This window comes from Peromyscus californicus, unplaced genomic scaffold (genome assembly GCF_007827085.1).
Source record: "Peromyscus californicus insignis strain IS unplaced genomic scaffold, ASM782708v3 Scaffold_20__1_contigs__length_68692818, whole genome shotgun sequence".
Lineage (NCBI taxonomy): Eukaryota > Metazoa > Chordata > Mammalia > Rodentia > Cricetidae > Peromyscus > Peromyscus californicus.
Window position 1 is genome coordinate 43,498,241 of NW_026294503.1, and position 21,530 is coordinate 43,519,770.

General features: G+C 58.0%; 1 protein-coding gene across 6 annotated transcripts in view; it reads right to left on the bottom strand.

Annotated features, from left to right (window-relative positions):
• Positions 1-5,705: 5,705 nt before the first annotated feature.
• Elfn2 (extracellular leucine rich repeat and fibronectin type III domain containing 2) overlaps positions 5,706-21,530 on the bottom strand; it is a 52,954-nt gene continuing 37,129 nt past the window's right edge. For 4 of the 6 annotated variants that reach the window (XM_052748285.1, XM_052748288.1, XM_052748289.1 and 1 more), the window contains exon 2: positions 5,706-13,156. In XM_052748285.1, the coding sequence (XP_052604245.1) occupies positions 10,247-12,739 (2,493 nt within the window). In that variant the 5' untranslated portion in view covers positions 12,740-13,156 and the 3' untranslated portion in view covers positions 5,706-10,246. Of the gene's footprint in view, positions 13,157-19,957; positions 20,072-21,353; positions 21,468-21,530 lie in introns of those variants that run through there. The other 2 variants (XM_052748287.1, XM_052748284.1) reach the window with 2 other exon arrangements.

Sequence of the window (21,530 nt, forward strand, 5' to 3'; positions counted from 1 at the left end):
CCTAGGGGACAGGCACCTTGGCTCTCAGGTCTTCACTTCCACACTACAACTTGGCCAGAGGACGTAGCTGGCTCCATTTCACAGATGTGCAAACAGAGGCTCTGGAGCTCAAATGGGCAATCCCAATCCTCACCCTTCCCTTTGCAGGTCATCCGGGTGGGTCAGCCAAACCCTTGGTTCATAAACCAGTGGGCAGCTCCATCTGTTTATGGGAGTGGATACAGGAGGGGCAGTCAGGCCTGAAGAGGTCTAGTGTGGTGGAAGTCAGGAAACCCAGCACTCTGCTTGGACCCTCAGCCAGCATGGCTAAGCCCAGGGTCCCTAGGGAAGAATCAAAGAGTGAAGTGCCCTGGAGACACTGCAGGGAGTCTGGTAGCTACCAACACAGGGCCCCGCCTCAGGAGCCCCATTGCAAGCTGAGCCCTCCAAGCAACCAGCATTGGGCCTGAGTGGAGAAGCTTTTTTTTTTTTATCTTTTTTTTTTTTTTTTTATCTTTCGGTTGTAGCCCCAAAAAGGTCCTTAGACCATAGAGACTGGGAGACCAGGGCTGGGGTGGAGGGTTGGGTGTGGGGAAAGGGGAGTGGAGTAAAAGAGGCCTAGGCCAGCCCAAAGGTGCCCCGAATCCTGCTCTAACCCAGATTTCCTATGGTTCCCAGGAGACTGGGCTGTGTGTCCCCCAATGGCATTCTCAGCAGAGCCTGGGCCACAAGAGGCCTGCTCGGGGCTCCAGGCATCAATCTTGAAGTGTGTGGGAGGGCTTGACAAAGAGCTCAGAGGTAGCCACAGAAAAGCCATTCCTGGGGCTGGGGAGGCAAAGTCCCGCCTGTCTCCTTTAGGTTTCTCCATTTCAGAGGTCAGCTAGGATGGATGCCTGGAGAGCACACAGAACAAGGTTCAGTCTCGTCTTAGAAAGCCAAGGAGCCTCTGAGCTGTGTACCTACCTCACCTTAGCAGGAGGTCGTGCTCTTTATTCCACTGGGAAAGGCAGGGGGAAGGTGTCTCACAGGCTAAGGGACTGCCTACCTGGGCTTCCCACTCTCTCACCCCTCCCCAACTCCTGGACTCAGAGGCTGGTCTCATCCAGCTCCTGGGTCCTAGTACTATCCGTTCTCCTAGGAACCCACTCTCCTCCACCGGGGGCATGGCTTTTAAAGCCATCTGCTCCTGACCAGACATCTAAAGGCAAAAGGAGGCTCCCAGCCTATGGCCATATCCACTTCCAATGTGTGGACCACCCACTTCATCCCACTGAAGTCTCCTCACCCCAGGTCTAGCCCCAAGGTGGCTACATATCACGGTAGAAAGTATTGAGAAGATAGAAACCACACTAATAGATAGCACCCGCCGTCCCCCCCACCCCCACCCCACCCCACCCTCTTGATAAATACACCTCGGCAGGGCCTGAAAAACCTCAAGTTCAAATTGGCAGACTCCCTGATGCAGTGGTCAGGGGAAGGTAAGCCCCATTCCTTAGCCTGTAGCACACCCCTTTTCTGCTCTCCGGACACATCCCACAACTTAGGGGACAAGTGTTTGCACACACATAGTGCTAAGTTCTGTCGGCAGTTCTCTGTGCAGCTGCCCCGGGCCATTACACCCGCTGAGGACACCCCACACACATGGGCACAGGCCATCCTCGGGAGGATAGACCCTGGATGTGGACCTGAGGCCAACTGAGAGACTGTCCTGGGGTCCCGGGTCTTTCAAGAACGGTCAAGTGTGGAGGCTCTGAGAACACGCATGTTAGTGCCGTGGTGAAGAGCTGGGGTGGGATTGGGCCCATGCAATCCCTTCTTGTGTACACAGCCTGGGTGAGGGCCATGCTTGACCCAGGAGACCCGATGCCTCCTGCTTTTCCCATCTCAGGATCATGGTGCCATGTCTGGACACATTGAAAACTGAAGAAGCCACCTACCTCCTTGTGGTGCTTTCTAGAACCCAGGGTGGACCTCTCAACCCATAGTTCTCTGCCTCATTCTTTTCATCTTTGGATGAAGAACTTATCCCAAGAATTTAATCTTAGAAAAATTTTAAGCAGCTTGAATCAAGGTCCAGAATCCAAGACCCAGGGCTGTCACAGACTAGTACCCTTCGACTTGTTGCTGGCCTCCAGATTGGCGCATTCTGTAAGGACGTCCCCACTGAAGGGATGTCAGAATGAAATTATATAGAAGAACAAAAAAGCCTTGGGGTCAGATGAGGTGGACTAGCTCAAGGAAGCAACCTCTGACCTTGTGTAGCCTCTCTCCTCCCCCTCTCAAGGCACAGCAGAGCTGAAGGACAGGAGGCCTTGCCCCATCCTGCAAGGGCCCCTGGTAGGCCCAAAGCAGGTCCAAAAACTTGCTCACACCTGTCATATTCCTCATAAGGCCAGGGTTGGGGCTTCTTTGTGGTGGTATTTTATGTTAATAAATAAAGTTGCCTGGGGTCAGAGCTATTAGAGCCATAGCAAGTGCGTGACAGTGGTGGCGTACGCCTTTAAGGACCTGGAGGGCGGTACATACAGGCAGTGACGAGGCAGTCACATGATTGGGTTTACAACCAATGAGAAGGCACAACAAAGAAAGTACGGAGACAGACACACAGGAAGTAGGGCTCTCTTTCGGAGAGCTCTCTTGGCTGGGGAGGATCCCTGAATCAGGAAGGGTGAGGCTCTTGCCTCTGACCTCTTGGCTTTCTTCTCTGAATCGGCTCTGTGTTTTTTATTTGATAAAACCGTTGGCTACATCTACACTGAATTACATCTACACTTCTTGTCTATAGATCAGGTAGCCTTTGAAAGACCTGCACTGTTTGGTTCTACCCTAGGTCTCTAAGCCACGTAGCTTCCAGGCCCTGGCCATCTAGGCAGTGTCAGGCATGGACTCCCTCTTGAGTTTGGGCCTCAAGTTAGACCAGTCATTGGTTGGCCACTCCCCCCAGCTCTGAGCCACCATTGTCCCAGCGCATCTTGCAGGCAAAACAGGAAAACATGGCCCACAGAATTAACTAAGCAGGGCTCAGAGGGGCAACCACGAAGCCTGTATGGCGCTCTGTGTATGTGATGTGGTTGTTCCGCTTGGGGTTTTTGTTGGACTCCAAATAGTGGGAGTGTGTGTGTTGGGGGGGTGTCTCTGACCCTTCTGCCTGCTCGTGGGACCCTTTTCCTCCTACTGGAGGAAACTCCAGCCTCCAGTCTAACCTTGATACGCGTTTGTACCTAGTCTTATTGCATCTTGTGATGCCATGTTCAGCTGATATCCCTGGGATGTCTGTTCTTTTCTGAAAAGGAGAGAAATGGAGGAGCAGTGGATTTGGGGAAGAGGGGAAGTGGGGGCAGCGACTAGGAGGAGGGGAGGGAGAGGAGGCTGTGGTCCGGATGTACTGTATGAGAGAAGAGCTTTTTTTTAAAAAAAAAAGTATCCTCTTCTGAAATGCAAGGCCCAAGGACACATGAGTGAGAGTGAGCCAGGAGTGGGGGGGGGGGCGCTAGAGGGCAACCCGCCCACAAAGGCAGGGGTGGAAGTCCAGATCCTTCCTCATTCTGGCCCAGGCTCACCTTCCCGTGGTTAAAGGGCCTAGGAGGAACTGGGTGCTACCTCCGAGAGAGAGCAGGCCTCAGGAGCTGCAGACAAGGAGGGAGGGAGAGGGCAGGGCCTGAAATTCCCAGAGGCCCAGGAGAAGGGCCAGACCCCACAATGAGGAAGAATCTGAAGAAAATGTGAACTGGCAGGTCACCCATAAAGCCATTGTGGAGGAGCAAAATGCTAGGCCCTTTCCTGAAGGAGAGAGCCTTTGGACCCCTGCTCATGGATGGGCCAGAAGGAACCCCAAGGCATTCAACAGGGCAGGCAGCTTGCAGCTGGAGAAAGCTCGGCCCAGGGGGGAGTTCCGAGGACCATGGACTTTGGCAGGACCCCAGCAACTCGAGGGCCAGGAAGCAGAGATGGTCAGACCAAGATCTTCCCATAACCGCCTACAAACGGCTTCCCCAGGATGTGTGAGGTCGCTCAGAGGGGGATATGAGCCGGCAGGGCTCAGGGCCCTGAGGCAGGAAGGACAGGTGAGATGGATAAAGCCAGGAAAGGTGAGATGGATAAAGGATATTCAAAAAAGAAGGGAGCCCCTCGCCCTCTGAGCGAAGCCTCTCACCAGCTGAAACAGGAATTTGACACAATAGAATTTACTGTGAGGCTCGCCCATATAGAGACGATGTTGCTCTCACATACACTTCAAATAAAAACTCTTAGAACAGGCACGCACGTGGTGCACAGACATATATGCAGACAAGCACCCACACACGAAATGATCCTAACACAGGAGCAAACCGCGCGTAAGGCCAAAGGCCCTCCCTCTCCCCACTCTGAGAATGGCTTGAGATTCACACAAGCTGTGTCAGCTTTCTCGTGAACTAGCCTGGTAAGGGTTCCCTTGACCCTCGTGACCCATGGCTTCACCGTATCAGCCTCCTGTCCTATACAGCGTCCCTCAGAAACCACCCGAGGACCTCATTTACTAAGAGAAGAAAGGTCCTTGGAAACCCCTTGAACAATGTAACTCCAGAACTCACCAAAACCGTGTTCATGGTTATTGTTAAGACTTTAAGTGAGACTGTTGTCGGAAGCTCAGAATGTATGTACTCTCCTTTTCTGGACTCTCTCCCTCAATGCCCATGCTTAAATTGATACTAAAACCTTTTTCTTTTTCTTCTTTGATCTCATCTATCCCAGGCTGGCCTTGAACTTCCCAGATAGCCAAGGCCTCCCCCTTACAGAGTGCTGGGATTACAGGCATGCACTGTCACGCCCGGTGTGAGCGATTGAACCCAGGGATTCGTGTGTGCTAGGCAAGCACTCTACCAACTGAGCTACATCCCCAGGCCTTCCAACCTTAATAAACTCCAGCTCCGCTTTGTACTGACACACCCTGAAGTTCTTTTCTGCAGTGAAGTCGAGAATCTGGGCCACACCTGAGTGGAGGTCTCTAAGAGGAAATGTCGCAGCCTCTAGGCAGCAATTCTGGACTGTCTGCTCTAACAAGAGTACTGTAATGCGGCATCCCTCACAGGAACTAGCTCAGTCCCGGGAGCCCACTTAAAAAGGTCTTTGATGATCCAGCCCAAGTGGGGTGGGGCACACTTCTGACAGGGGGAGTCAGAAGTGCCTCTGGGAGGCAGGGGCTTGAGCGGTGGTTACCCTGGCCCCAAAGGTTTCACAGTTGAGCCTGAGGCTCCACCGAGCATGGTAACCCAGGTTCTGCCTGGCCACCGGAACCCATAAGGAAGTCTTAGTTCTTCAAGGCAGGGATGGTCCACAGCTATTAGTGAAAAGCAGCAAATGGTAAAGGATGTCAGGGTCCAGGGATGGGTGCCCAGGCCAGTCTAGAGGTCCCATCTTGGCAGGAGCAGGGAAAGTGGCCTGGAACAAACCGGGCTTTATGACCACTGTCTAGGGCAATTTTCCTTCTGCTGCCCACGTGCCTCCCCAGGGGTGTGCCTGAGGGAGGCCAGAACTACAGGTTAAGGCACCAGGTCACCGTGCTGAGTGACCTCCAGGTTCTTGTGACAGGGTGGGGTGGCGGGAATGCATGGCATCCCGACATTCCCTGCTAGGCACTCGATGAGGGCACCACCACTCAGCTCTGTTTGCCAGGAAAAGAGGACGTGAGCAAGGGACACCAGGAACTTGAGACGCTGGGGATGCATTCAATGCAAAGCTTGGCCCTGTTGCTTTAAATAAGAAATTTATTGCAAATATAGAAATTGGTTCTCTCCATACAGGAATCTCCAAGGTGAGGAAAACGATTTCGTGCCATTCGGTTTAAAACAGGAAGGTTGGGGGAGGGGCAGATGGAAGGAGGAGAAATAAATGAAGTTACCCCCCGAAAGAAGAAAAGGAGAGGGTCCAAGGCCCCCAGGAGGAGGCAAGTTCCGTACACAGCGAGGGGTCACAGGTTCAGAGTCCAGGGCCCCCGAGCCCAGCTCCGCAGGGCTCAAACCAGGTGCCAGGCTGCCGTGCCCCGGGGGGGGGGGGGGCTGGCAGCTCCTGAGGAGGGTGGAGGGTGGGGGGCAGGGAGGGTGGTCATCATTGCCTGGACCTCCACCACAGCCCTGTGCTTGCCTGGCAGAAGAGGAAGGAACAGGAGGACACCCCTGTGGATCCCTCTATTCTCCCTGCTGTTGAGCAGAGGGCAGCCGGCAGCCGGGGGGAGGGGCACACTGAGGCAAGCTGGGGGAGACACTGGTTCTTAGAGGTGGATGTAGGTCATGGAAGATGTCAGCGTGTGACATGAGCCGGATGACTGGGAAAGACACCGTCTCCTGGGGCTGAGGGGGATCCCAGAGAGCAAGCTTTATCAAGAGGGACAAACATCTAAGGGATGAGGTCACCCTACAGGTAGCTAGACACCCCATAGCGTCCCCCCAATACCTTTTCCCACCCACCCACACCCTGGAGAAGAGGCCCCCAGGCGTGTCAGGACTTGCTGGGGGCTGAGTGATAGGGTGGCCAGTGAAGAGGCTTGGGGACAGCCAGCAGGTCCAACACCTCTCCCTCCTAGTTCATTTTCAAAGCATTGGCTCTTCTTGTCTGTCACCTGTTCGTCTCCTTGAAGGGACGAAAGACCACCTGCCCGCCGCCCCCTCCCCCCCCCCATCCCTCATTTCATTCTCTGCAGGGGCCTAGCACTCCCGGGAAGCCTGCAACTTCTCCTCAGCTTCGGCCCCCCTCGTGAACTGGGAGGGTGGGAGAGTTGTCGCTTCTGTCCCAGTCTGTCCCCCTCTGGGCCTGTCTAGAGGTTTCCCTGTGCTTCTGCCCATGTCAGCTCCTTACATTTTCTGGATTGTGGGCACAGGTGACTTCTAATCAGGACCACGAGAGCCGTGCACCAGCCCCAGGCATCACTACCTGCCTCCCCTGCGCCACCCAAGGCCTCCTGAGGCGGCCAGGGCTTTCCTTGACAGGCCCTCCGGCCCTGCATTGTGCTCGAGGGAGTACAGCGTGGAAGGGCCGTTGGTGACAGAAGGGCCCTTTCCTAGGAAGTGGCCAGCTGACACAGGCTCCCTGAACCTGCTGAGATGACGCTTTTTATTTCTGGGAGGCCACACACTCCGAGAAAGGAGGCTTCACAGGTTGTTCTCTACCAGGACGGGAAAAGCCCGTTGTGACTTCCAACTGTGTCCCCCCGAGATGACTCCATGAAACCCCTGAGTTCCTCCTCTTTCTGTGCCCCTAATCATGGCCTGCCCTCAAGCTTCAGCCCAAACCTCATTGCTATTACAAAGCCAGGGGATTTGCTTGGACCCAGGGAGTAAGTATGCACTGGTCTTTCTCCACTACTCTACTTCTGCCCAGGGACAAGCCATCCTAGATAGTACACAGGACATGCCAGAGGGAAACTCCAAGGGCCTACCCTGGAGGACTGGCCAGGGCAGCTGGAGGGCCGGACAGTGGAAGTGCCTATGCCTTGGACCCTTGCTCTGTCTCAAAGATCCCTATGGCCTGGGCCCCACTGTTGAAATGGACCCTCTCTTCTTTGAAGTCCCCCTGAGTGGCCTCTGAGGTTTATAAGTTGTCTTCAATGAGGAATGACGGCCAATTGTGAGGACAGAGCCCAGTCCACTGTGGGGATCCTCCCTGGGCACGGCAAGGCCCACTCCCCTCCTGCAGGGCCCCGAGCTTCTCCATGAAGCTCCAAGCTCTTGGCCTCCTGGACTCAGTATGGCGGACAACCTTCCCCATCCCGGGTGGCTGAGCTGCCTGCCAGACAAGGTGCCTCTTCAGAGGGCCCCAGGTTCATTTCCAAATGGGAACAGGTCGACAAGGATCCTCCCACAGCCCCTTCTACGAGAACATGGCCTTGAGAACACTCTTCTGAGACTGCCTTGCCTGGTGGAGAGGAGGGAAAAGGACCAGCAGGGACAGAATGGGACTGAGATAGGAAGGGGCGGGTAAAGCAGACAGCAGGCAACCCCACGGGCCGAGGTCGGTGCCCAGAAAGATGGGAGAAGGGGATGGGGGCGGGGGCGGGGAGAGCAGGGCTATGTTGGTGGCACCTGTTTTGGGTCTTCTGCAGAGCTGGCCCTCCCTGGGTTTCAAGAGCTGCTCGGATCACATGGAGGGGATGGGGGTGGGGAGGGGAGTCTGGACAAACTGGCACATACACGACAGATGTTTGCTCAGAAAAATACAGTAAAATCGTCATGCAAAGAAAACAGGGGTCTGCTTGCTCACACCCCTGGCCTCTCGGCCTGCCTGCTGTTCTCAGGGTGGTGGGTATAAGGTGGGGTGAGGGCAGGTTTGTGGCTGGGGGAGCTCTGCTCTTCACATCCAGGCTGGCCAGTCCCCTCTTCTCCCCCAGGGGAACAGTCTTTCTTCTTCTTCTTTTTTTTTTTTTTTTTTTTTTTTTTTTTGCAAATGTCACCCCTGAGTGAGCCCTGGGCTCGGCCCACCCCAAAAGTCGATGTGATAGAGGCATTCAGTCAAGTCTCCCCACCCCAGTCCTTCCCTGTACCCCACCCCCAAGGATAGCCCTAGCTTTCCTGGTCAGAGCCCTCACAGGTAGAATGAGACGCCACCCCCATTCCCGCCCATCCCTCACTCCACAGTTGCACGGTCCCATCTCAAGAAGCCCAGAAGAGTGACAGGAGTGAGGGGGTCTCTGGAAGGGTTGGAGTAGAGCCAAGAAGGTGCCTCCCTATCTCAAGGACAAGTCAAAGGGCAACACAGGCGGGGAGCAGAACTGCCTAGAACAGCTGCCCCCGTGGCCCACAGGCCCACTGCCTACTCAAAGGCAAAGACAATGCCTTAGCCGAGTCTCAGGACTCCAGAGTAGCCCCCAGAGCTTGTCCCTGGAAGCTCCTGGATCTTGAGAGCTCTGCCGCCCGGCCAGGCCTCCTCCACCACCCTCTGCTGCCAACCACACTGAGAGAACTCCAGAGCCCAACGGTTGGTCAGTTGGTCGCTCTGGGCACCAACTGCCAGGCACTGGGTTGCCCGTGGCAACAAACTGGCTAGGGAAGAGGAGGGGCCAGGAACCTGGCCCGCTCTCTGACCAGGGCAGTAGGGGGCACCTCCCTGTTTGTGCTTTGATTGGTGTTGGGAGTGGGTCAGAAAGAGGACTTGTGGCCATCTCCATGGAAACATGAGAGCCCCTCTAGCCAAGGGGTCAGACAGGGTGGGGTGGGGCAGATGCCCTCCTGGGCAGGCCAAGATGCTGCACACAGCAGGGGCCAAGCAAGTGTGGGTGCAGGGTGCAGGGGAGGACTCCCTACATTCCTTACCATCTCCACACCGGCCCCAGGCCTTGACATTCACTTTTGCCTCTCTGTCGTGGGTAGGGGACCCGGAGACCCAGAGAAACTAGGGGCTGTGGCTTGGGGGCCTGCACCTGAGATACCAGCGGGGAGCGGGTCTACCCACCACCCCACCCCCAGGCAGCTCCCCGGGGCTACTTGGAAGACACTTGAAGGGGGTTGGTGGCACCCTTGCCTCTGCTACTCTCTGGTCAGCAGGACATTCCTCACGCCTGACCACCCAGGGCTAGGGACCATAGCCTTTCACCTTGTGGGTGCCCATGGACTTTCTAGAGAAGAGAAGCACCTGCCTACCTCAGTCCCTAGACCCCTGAGACCACAGCTTTGGAAGGGGTAGTGGGCGGAGGGGGTGGGGCCCAGAGGAGCAGCTGGAGGCAGGGCCAGCGCTGGGCCAGGAAGCTGGGAGACAGAGCTGTAACCTGTTGGGTGATACCCCCCGGGGGGGGGGGCTTCTTTTCCTCCTCCTGGGCCATCCATAAAGTGGGAGGAGAGGATGCCCAATGTCCACATGTTGCCAGATCTCCAAGGGAAATGTCTCCCCCCAGCTTGGAGGATACCCTCTCTGAGCAAGAGGGCTCTCTATGGTTTGCGTCTATTCCAGTGAGTCCCAGGCCCCACACCCTCTCTGGCCTCTTTCCCCAGCCCAGTGAGTCCCTTGGGCAGCACAGTAGAAGACAACTGGTTTCAGTAGCAGGTTGTAAACTTTAAGGAAAATGTTTGTTTTCCTGTCCGTTATTGTTGGGTGTTGGTTGCTTCACAGTCAGGTGGTGGTCAAGTGTGTGTGTGTGGGTGTGTGTGTGCGGGTGTGCGTGTACGTCCACTCCTAGGCCCGGGGCCCCTCGGGCCCGGACCCCTTGGCCTGTCCCCCGCCTCCCGGCCACCCTTGGCGGGGCCCGTCCCCCCCCCAGTGCCCCTGCCCCTCCCCCTCACCTCACCGGTGGGGGAGGAGAGGGTCACAGCTTCTGCTGGGCTGAGACCCCCTTCCAGTAATCAAGGATGTCATGCAGGTCCTCATCCTTGGCGAACTGGACCTTCTTGCGCAGGGCATGGCCGGCAGCCATGTACACCTCCTCGCGGTGGTGCTTCTTGTAGGGCCGGAAGCGCTCCCAGATCTTATGTGTGCTCTCAGACGAGTACTCGGGGCTGGAGGAATACCCTGAGTAGTAATGTCTTGGGGAGAGCTGCGAATAGGCGGAGTCGCGCTTGGAACGGGTCAGTGGCTTGAGGAAGGACACACGCTGGCTCAGGCTGTCGGTGCCCTCCTCATAGTAGAGAGCAGGGAAGCTGTGCCGGTGTTCGCTGCAGTGGTAGGCCGGCTTCACCTCCAGGTGGTGAATGCCACCACCACCACCACCACCAACACTACCACCACCACCACCACCGCTGCTACCACTGCTGCTTGTGGGCACCAGTGGAAGCCGGTCCAGCGGGCTGTTGAGGGGGCTGCCTTTCTCTATGTACTTGGAGTCGCCCTTGGCCAGCCCGGTGGGGGTTGGATGGTCTGGCACGTCCAGGCTGAAGACCTTGGCGCTCTTGATGGAACCACTGGATGACACACTGCAGGTCTTGCGGGTTACCGCAGCATCCGCGCTCAGCTGGCGCTGCAGCGGGTGGTGGGAACTCTCCTTGAAGGGGGGTGACAGGAAGCTGGGCAGCTCTAGCGCCCCAGGGGTGGCAGCTGAGGAGGCGACAGTAGCTGCAGGGAGGGACTGGCACTCGAAGGCCAGCTCAGAGTCCCCGCCCCCACTGCCACCCCCTAGGAAAGAGGCCGAGTCTAGCTTGAGGGCATCGATACAATTGTTAATGATCTGGTTGACCTTGTCCACTTCCTTGGCAATGGTGGAGATCTCTGCAGCCGAGCCCTGGCCGTTTTCGATGTCTGGGAGCTCTTCCTCGGGCCGGGCCAGGCCGTCCCCTGCAGCACCTGTGCGCACCTCAATATAGTTGCCTTTAGTAGCGACCTTGGGCGTGTCTAGCCCGGCCTCCAGCCCCTTGGAGGCCGGCAGCTTCTCCCCGATTATGGAGGGAATAGAGGACATGCGGGCCACAGGCAGTACAGGAGGCTCGACCAACTTCTGGGCCGCGTGCACAATGGAACCGGCATCCACATCGGCACCATAGCGCATCTCCAAGATAGTCTTCTTGACATTGACGGACTTCTGCTTCTCCTCTTGCATGCGCCGCTTGCGCAGGCAGTAGTAGACGGCCCCCAGCACAATGACCATGCCGAACAGGCAGCCCAGGATGGTCATGATGTAGTGCGTGGTGGTGGAGGTGCTGGGGGCCAGGTCCCCGGGCACAGGGTCCCTCGTGGTGAAGGTCAGGCAGGTGTGGTTGAAGCGGCGGCTGTTACGTAGCGAGGTGACGCAGAAGGTGTACTCGGTGTGCGCCCGCAGCTTGTCCAGCGTCACGATCTCCTTCTTGTTCTTGAGCGTCATGACGTCGGAGAAGTAGCTGTTGTTGTACTGGACCAGCACGTACATCTTGCTGTAAGGGTGCGGAATGATGACAACCAGGGTGGCCGAGGTGAAGGTGACCTGGTGCAGCTTGATGGCAGGTCCCGCAGATGCATCTGTGGTAGATGAGGCCGGCGGCTCCACCGAGAGGATCTCGTCAGGATTGAAGCCTGAGTTCTCATCAGGCTCCCTCTGGGCATCCGTGGAGTAGGGTGTAGGGTGACTCACGGGCCGGGCAGGCATCGAGCCATTGCGGCACTTGGCCTGCAGGACGGTGATGGCATTGAGGCTATGGTAAGGTCGGGGCACAAGCAATGGGTAACCAGCAAACTCCCTCGGTGACTCACACTGCAGGCGGTCATAGTTCTTGGTGACATTGTTGAAGACCACGAGCCAGGCGAGGAAGCCGAAGAGGTCACACTCACAGTTGAAGGGGTTGCCGGCCAGCTCGCACACCATGAGGCTGGCGAGGCTGGCAAAGGTGGCGCCATCAAGACGGCTGAGGCGGTTGGAGGACAGGTCGATGCTGATGAGGCTGGGGCACTCTGAGAAGGCGGTGGGCGTCACCACCTCGATGAGGTTGTGCTGGACAAAGAGGAACTGCAGGCGGCTCATGCCACGCAGCATGCCCTCCGTCAGGTTGCTGAGCCGGTTGTAGCCCAGCTGAAGGACCTGCAGGCTCGTCTGGCCCAGGAAGGCACCGTCCTCAATGTAGGAGATCTCGTTCTTGGTGAGGTTGAGGTCCGTGAGGTTCCCGAAGCGATTGAGCGAGGAGTAGAGGACGGCCTTGAGCTTGTTTTCATTGAGCCGCAGGTCATGCACAGTGCTGTTGATGTGCTGGGGGATGGTCTCATAGGGTGGCTGGTTCTGGCTGCAGATGGCCAGCCACACGTAGCCCTTGTCTCCCTCAATGAGCCAGCAGTCGGCGTGCACGGCGCCCGGCTGGCACACACACAGCAGCGCGGCCGCGCACAGCCCCAGGCGCAGCATGGCCCAGGCTTCGACCCCTTGTGGACCCAGCTGGGGTGAAGGGCCAAAGAACGGAGGGGACCTAGCAGCCAGAGGATGGGGCCGGTAGCACAGTCCTCCCTGGAGCCACCACCATCTTGGGGGTGACCTCCAGCACAGGAGTGGGGGGGCGGGGCCTGGGCAGGATGGATACAGCTGGCGCCTGCTGCTGTTCTGAAGGGCTACAAGCAGGCACTAGGCGTTGCCGCGGCTCTAGGTTCCTGCCGGAAGCGCAGGCTCCCAGGCTTTGACTTCTTGCTCTTCTCCTCCTTCCCCTCGGGTTCCGGGATCAGAGCTTCAAGCAGTTCCCACGGGAGCCAGGAGCGCAACACGACGGCGGCGGCGGGACGGTGAGCGAGCTGGAGACAGGAAGGAAGAAGCCCATCTGCCACCTAGTTCCTGAAAGGTGGTATCAAGAGAAGTGAGAGATCAGTGTGAGGGCCCCCGACTCACCCCTTCAGATCCAGTGTAGGCCCCCCCACCCCTCTTTGACGCCCCTTTCGAACCAGGGACTCTGCACCAGCAAGCACCCCAGGGCCCCTGCTCCCTTAAAGCAAGGGAGGGCTGGGGTGTGGCAAGGTGGGAAAGAGAGAACCAGGGAAGAGTTACAGTGGGGGGCGGGGGTAGTCTGAGCACCAAGACAGAGAAGGAAACCCGGCGAGGAACGGGTGGGCACAAGTGCGTGGACACCCTCCTGGGCACACCCGGCACACTGTGTCCACAGGCCACTGCCGGCCTGCACAAAGCTCACAAAACCAAAAAAAAAAGCTCCATGGGATGCACATGGGAGGGACACACACACACCCCTAACATCTGTGTACATGACAGACATGTCCACACATCCAAGTGGGCACCCCCAAATCCGGATGAGAATTAAGAAGCCCGGCAAAACGCCTCATTCTCCATGCCCAAAGATAAATAATTCATTTGTTGTGTAACTGCTCTTTTTCCAAAAATAATTCCCTTGTCTCAGCTTCCGTGGGGGAGGGGAGCAGAACAGGCTGGCGGTGGGCCTCCCTTGTGGTGGAGCGCAAGGGCCAGGGTCTCTGCAGAAGGAGGGCTGGTCCTATGGGCATCACTGAGCTAAAAGAGGAGGGCCAGGAGTTTGGGACTCTAGACAAATTCCCTAGTAGAGTTCTCCCAAGGACAGCGTGCTGCCCAAAGGAGGCTCAGGACTTGGGACCAACATGGTTAAATCCTTATATCCTCTTCCAGAGTCAGAGGCTCAGAGAAGGACAGGGCTTTGCCCCAAGTAACACAGCAAAGCCTGGGTCAGGATCAAGGTTCCTGAGACACTCAGAGTCCCCATGGAGTCAGGAATCAGGAGGCCCTTCCTGCACAGCCTGACTAGCTGGGTAAATCATGGTGTCTCTTAGCTACTGCACTTCTGTGCCGAGTGGGGGAATCCAGCCCTTTCCTGGGCCATTTGATGGGAAGCAGCAAGGTGACTTGGCTGCTCACCCTGAGACACAGAGGACAGGACAGCAGCAGGGGGTCACAGCCCACAGCCCACAGCCCATCTGATTCATCCTTCACTTTCCCATGAGGAAACCAGGCCCCAAAGTTTGCCCTGGGGAGATTTGGCTGGGTCCCCTACAAGCTGCATACCGCCAGACCTGGCTCCGGCCCACACCCTGGGCTCCAGGCTCCAGAAACCATAAGGGCCCTAGACAGTTGTGTTCCGACAAGGACACAAGATGGTCAGAGAAATCCACATTTGTCCAAAGAAAGCCGGAACAGTGTCCACAAGTGCCACCTCCGCCCCTGCCCCTCCCCCGGGGAGACTCCAGGAAAGAGCACTTTGGAAAAAAAAAAAAAAAAATGTCTAGACTGTGTTAAAGGGAAGCCAATTTAAAGCTGTGAGCGGCAGAGGAGAAGAGGGAGGGAGCCAGGGGGACACACCGAGAGGAAGCTCTGGTGGCACGCGCTGAGGTGCCTGGTGATGAGGTCCAACCTGGGTCAAAGGCAGGATGGAGACCTTTGAGGCCAGACTTTGTCCCCACTGCAGGGCCAGTGTGGGTGTCACAAGGCTGCCTAGGCAGCCGACAGCTCTTCCGTCCCCACCTGCACCACACAAAGCTGTCACAGCTGGAGAGTTCGGCTCCTGTGACACATGGCCTCAGTTTCCCCTCCCACGGGCAGACAGACTGTCCCGGAGGGGGTAAAGTCCTCCCGCTGGCTGTCTTGAGAAGTGGGGACCAGCCCGTCCGAGAGCCCTCAGTCTGTAACGCAGGCCCTCCTCAGTCTGGGGACCACATTGGTATGCAGGTGCACACACAGGTGTGTGACTGGCTCCAGTGCGCAGATACAAGGGCTCTGACGCGTTCCCCAAGACAGCATGCAGGCAGGCACATAAGCACGAGCGTGTGTGCACCGGACAGGTGCAGCTGTGATCAGCCACAGGGACCCATGCCGAGGGGTGGCAGGCATGCACGTCTGGGGCCTTGGAAAGGAAGGCAATCACCCACCCCCTCTATGACGCTTAAGCACATGTGTGTTGCTCACACGTGTGTGTGCGCGCGCACACACAACCAGCCACACAGAGTCGCTTTCCCCTGCTCAGATCTGAGCTAAATCAGTGTCACCTTAGCCAGGAGCAGGCTGGCCGGAGCTGTGGAGGACACCGTCAGGCAGGGGATGGGAAGAGGCCAAGGGAGGGGGTGGAAGGGGGCCCTGGTTTGGAGAGGTGCCGATCCCACCTGGTCTTGCCCTTTCAAGATAGGCCAGGGTAGGTAGAGGCCCCGTGGTTCCCCCAAACCCACAAGGTGACCCTGCAGTGGCCCTCTCCTCTGCTCCCCAGGACGGCTTGGGCTGAGGCCCAGCTCCTACTCTCCCTGTGACGCACAGTGGGGCGGAGACTCCCATCACTGTGTCCCGCATGCGTCAGTTGCCCTGTCCCCACGCTGGGCTGTCTGCCCACCACCCGTGGAGGCCCAGTACTGGCAGGGAGAGGACAAGGCCACAGAGATGCTGACAGTAGCACTCCCCCCCCCTCAACCCCCACCCAGCTGCTCGCCCGATCAAGGTGCAGGTGTGCGGGGGGTGGGTGTGAGGGTCTCAGGGGTCAAACAGACAGGCCACCCTCCCCTGCTCCCACGAGGGTGCTCTACACACACACACACACACACACACACACACACACACACACACACACACCCCTGGGACGAAGGAGAAATAAAACCACAGTGACGGGTGAGCAGGGAGACAAAACAGAGAGCGCCTCTGCCAGAGGACTGACCACGGGGACAGAGGGGACAGGCTCGGGTATGACAATGTGGCACAGGTACCTGCTGCCTACCCCCAAGGCCCAAGGAGACACAGGAGACCGGACTCAGCTAAGCCCCGAAACACATCCTGCAGCATGTCAGAGGGAAGACGGAAGCATGCAGGACAGCCGGCCAGACCCTGAGATGGTGATGGTGCCGAGCCCCGGGGGCAGCTTGGGAGCCGTGCAGCAAAACGGGCAGGGAACGCATTCCAGATCTGGGCAGCACTAGCAAAGGGCAGTCTAGCCGGCTACAGGCCGAGTCCTCGGACAGAAAGGAGGAGAAGAGCCAGCAACACCAGCGGGCACAGGCTACTGGGGAGCAGAGAGGGCAGGTCAGAGCTGGAGAGAGAGAGACTTAGCCACCTGGGCAGTGTCCTCCTTCTGTCTCAGGCTTGGCTTCAATGGCCAGGTTAACCCAGCTGGGGTTATGCCCCTGCCCTTTCTCTCACAGACTCAGAATCCTAGCATCCCCCAAATGAAAAGACAAGCCCAGACTCAGCTGGATTCCAGGCTTCCCGTGAGGAAAACGGGGGCCACCACGACAAAAGCGGGAGCGTGGTCCAGGTCCCGCACAGCGCTGGAGCAGGTCAGACCCAGGACCCAGGGTGTCGAGCCCAAGGCTCCAGCAGGATCCTCTGCTCCTGGCAAGTGCTCACTCCCTGGAGTGCAGGCGTTGGCCTGAACCCTGGTTCCCTCACACATGAAGCTGAATGGATGCACCCCACAGGCCTGACAGGGGCAGCAGCGGGTTCCCACAGGGGGCAACCCAGGCCTAGTATTACGGTTGGTGTGGCTTCTAGCATGACATCAGCCTGTGGCGGTCTGGATGAGAATGGCCCACTCTGAGACTCTTGGTGAGCCACAGGCCTTCTCTGAGCCTCAGTTTCCCCTCTTATGTGGCAAGATAACCAGTGCCCGGGCTTCCAGGAACCTCCAGGACACAGCAGGGGGCATACCAGAGAGAAGAGTTGTCTCAGCTGTGCTGACCCAGGCTTCCACCCCCATGGGGACACCGCTTAGCTCAAGGGACCGGGACAGGACATGGAAACATGTGGCTGGCGTCACGGCCACCCATGAGCGACGAGGAAATCAGCCGGGACACATTGCTTGCAGCGGCTCAGCCCTGGCAGACTCTTTTTCAGGGCCAGGCTGGCCAAGCCTCCCCCAGCACCGTCATAACCACTTGTGTCCATGCCGTTGCCCCAGATGAGAAAGACAGGGTGCCTCAGGCCCAGCCAGAGCGCTCAGCCCTCACAGCAACATCACCACTCCTCTCCAGACGCTAGCGCAGGGCCACCCGGCCACTGCCCATCCGTTCACCTTCAGGGACAAAGCTGGCTACCTTCTGGGGCCAAGGGAATGGACACTAGAGCTTACTGCTGCCTTCACCTTCCAGGGTCTTCAGGGGGCACACTGCTTCCCCGGGCCTCTGTTCCTCCTCGGGGAAGCGGAGCATTGTGCCCCTGCCGCTAGGCCACCCAGTAAGTTGATAAGTTACCTGGGTTTCAGGGGTGACGTGTCTGCCCCAAGGGAGACAGGCAAAAGTGCAGGCGCTGGAAATAAGAGGTTCTGGGGTCAAACACAGGGCTGCGCCGACACAGGCAGGCTCACCACCCTCTGGGCTCCAGTCTCCTCCCCTCAGTCCTGTGTGACTAATGCCTCAGTCGGCAGATGACAAGACTGGAAAGCTGGACTCATGGTAGTGGGACACACACACACACACACACACACACACACACTGACCATCTTACGGGTTTTCTGACCCTGGTATACCCCCACCTGACAGAAGGAGCTGTCCCCAACCCCCGGGAGGCTAACTTATCAGTCAAGAAGTCCTTAGTCGACACCAGTTGTGCGTCTCAACCCCAGGACCTTTGCACATGATTCTGCCTGGTGTGTATTTCCTCAGCACCTCCGCAGCCCACTGCTTCACCTTAGGTCTCTCCTAAACTGCTCCCTACCTTCACCCCTGCTTTATCCCCAAACCTGAGAGAACCCCCTTGTCACCCAACCTAGCTTTTGTCCTCTCGCTGTGCTCAACCATGACATCTGACTCTCCCCTGCCACCTGCTCCCTCACTCCACCACCCAGCACAGCACAGTGGGGCTCTATCCTGTTCACTGGTGTAGCCCCCTACGCTTGCGGCAGGCTCAGACACACCGGGTGCTGGGGCTGCCGTGTGCAGGAGAGATGGGGGGGTGGGTAGCAGCAGGAAGAGGGTCTTCTCAGGGCCAAAGTATCAGAGGTCAGAACTCACTGCCAGTGGGGGCTCACAACACGGCAGGAAATGCCCTGAGCCTCCTGGCCGCATAACCCCTTACACTTCTCATTCCAGACAAGGAGACAGAGAGACTCAGAGAGGCGTAGCCCTCTGCCCAAGGTCACACAGCCAGGAACGGAGGCCAGCCTGAGTGCTTGCTAGGGTCTCTGCAGGTACTGCTTCCCACGCTTGCATGCGTCCACCACAGGACTCTCAGTGGGTGCCTGCTGCTGTATCCTCTCCATCTCTCCCTGATCCGTGATGCCAGCTCCTTCCTGCCCTGGGTTCAGCCACCCCAGGTCACTCCTACCATCGGGCATCCTGGAACCCAGCACGAAGACCAATGTTGTCCGAGCCGCCACCTCCACCAGGCTTGGCTTCCTGCTTCCTGCCCGTGCGGCGGCGGGAGCGTGCGTCAGTTGTCCTCACCTTGTCCTAGATGTCACCCGGGGGCCCCGGGGCCCCATGTGCACACTGTCAGACACCCTCAGAACGTCCAGGACACCTGGGGGCCATTCCGTCTCTGTCTCACCCGAGGTGCTGGGTTTCATCCACCCCATTCAATCACGTCTCATTAATCTCAGCCCACATGCCAGCTGCTCTGCGTCCCCGGGGAGCTGGCCTCTGCCCTCTGCCTCGGCACCCATGAGTTACCCCGTGCTGGGAGCCGCCATGGCTGTGCATGGCACAGGGAGGAGAGAGCAGGCCTGGGTGAGGAAGACACCATCCCTGCAGCTACACTCAGGCACCACACCTCCAACACCCCCTGCCGGGGGGCTCCTCTTGCATCTGCTCTGCCGCGGTAGATACAGCTTGCCATCTCTGAGCTTTGGTGGGCCTCCAGAGCCTAAGAAGACCCACACACACATATGGAACGTGGAACTCTTTGGCCAGAGACACAACCAAGAAGGGCCTGCCATAGGCAGAGCCTTGGCATGGAAGAGTACCAGCTCTGAGGCAATGAGGCCTGCCAGGCTGGTTCCTCATGTGAGCCCTACAATCCAGGGCGTTTTGTCTCTGGGCCTCAATTCCTCCTGGGTTCAGAGAACAGCAGCGTGCACGGGTCTCCCGGTCTCTGCCCGCTGTATCAACCTTCCCAGCTCATGGGTCCTCTACGTCCCTGTCCCCAAGGCACCCCAGCACTAACCACAACTAATCCTCCACGCAGGAAGTCAAGGACCTCGATAAGGCCTTGAACCTGGCTACTGCCCACAGCCTGCCAGGGAGGCCCAGCCCTGGTTTTGTTAAGCAGTTCTGCAACACCTGGCCTGGCCCAGCTCCTGCCCACCCCAGCCCCAACCAACCTAAGACACCAGGCACAGGGGCCCTTGGGGGCCCACCTTCAAGGAAGCTCTGAAAGGAGGTCCATCCTAGCACCACTGACTCTTGCAGAGCCCCCCCTGCTCAGGGAACTGTCTTCCTCCCCCATCCTCACAGAATCTCTCCTCCCCTGGAACCCGTATCTAGTACTGACTCTCCTCCCCCCCCACCCCTGCCGCCCCCACTGTATAATACCCTCCCCCCACCCGACCCTGTCCTTTCTCTGCCTGACCTCTCCCCCTCCAGCCTCCTCTCTCCCCACCTGGTCTCTTCCCCTCTATGACTCCTGCCCTCTCCTGCCTGGCCTCTCCTCCCCCTCTTGGCTCAGCGGCAGCCCCTGGGCGCTACTCACCGGTCTCCACTGGACCCGCTCTGTGCCTGCGCGCGCACGCTGCCTCTGCCTGCATGGCCTCCATTCATTCATTCAATAAACATTTATGGAACACCTACTATGTACCAGGCACCGGCTAGGCCCACCCTCTTGGTTCTGCCTGCTCCTCTTCCCGGGTCCCAAGGGTGGGCATTTTCCTGCCTCCCAGTATCCTTAAGGGTCATCCCCAGGCAGGGCAGTGTGTCAGGGGACCTCTGGGGAGAAGCGGAGGCTCCAGGTCTGAGCATGCAGCCCACTGGAGCAGCCTGGCCTGTCGGGGGGGGGGGGGGGGGGGATACATGGGCAGAAAAGGCATCAGTTGGGCCTGGCAGCTTCCTGGGAAGCAGCCTTTGAGCCAGTGCCCTTCTGATCACTACTATACACAGGGAGGGACTAGTCTCCAGCTGCTCTGCAGTGGCTTTCTCCTCCTCGGCCTCAGGCTCTGACTCATGCAATGCCAAGGGACCCTGCTTCATCTGGACAGTAATTAAATTTTTGTTTTTTAGCTAGCTGGCAATGTGGAAAGCTTGGGAGCTTTTGTCTTTAAAGCATCCCTGTTTCTGGAACCCAGGAGCACCCCCAGACAACGGGGTAGCCATGGCACTGCCCTCCCTGACCCCTGGGCAGCGAAGTTTATGAGGCAAACAAGACAGGGACTCTCGGGGGGTGGGGTGGGGGAGAGGGCAGTTCCGCCAGCTTTCGTGGAGACCCACCAGCAGGCTGCTCCTGGCCCACACACTCAACCCTTGCCTCCAGCCGCACCCCACACCACCCTGCCCTGCACTGGTTCTGGGTCTCAGAATGCTGGGACATTAGCAGCATGGGTCTGTCCGTTTTGGAGTCTCCAATGATGACTCTAGGATTGTGGCTCTTTGGTCCCATCAGTCTGCAGCTTCTAGGCCTGGGCTAGGAGTCATCCATTCTCCAGGACTTTAAACTCCTCCCCTGGCTTCTCCTTGGCTTTTAGCAGGGGAACCCTCATAGAGTTCCCCCCCCCATACCTGCTGCCCCTCTGAGGACCCCCAACTTCTCGCCTGCCCTCCAACTGTGCTCCCTGGATCTCTGGGTCACACTAGGAGTTCCAGCTGAATTTTCAGAACAAGCATCCTACCCTGCCAGCTGGCCTCTGCTGAATTCCTAGTCCAGGTTGCGTGGACATTAGGCCTAAGTCTGACTCCAAGTTTGGACCAAACGTATGTGGGGTCCTGGGCAGCCAGACTTCAGGGTACTGTCCCCTGACTTACTGCCTCCCACCTGCCTCTCCCAGGCCCCAGCACCCAAGGTTCCTGCTACAAAGCACCCCCCACCCCCACCCCCCCGCAAGGCTGGGCTGAGAAATTCCTCCCAGGACAGAGCCAGCTGTCTGTATCCTTCCTACCTCCAAGCAGGTGGTTGCAAAGACCAGCATGGGTGCCACCAGAGATAGTATGCAACGCCCTCTCCTGGCCCTGAGGGCAGTTGTTCTGGGGGTTGGGGGCCAGACTGAAGGCTGCCTTGGAGGCCGCAGGGGGCCTGCAGCTGCAGCCCAGAGAACAAGGAGGCTCTGTCCGCACCC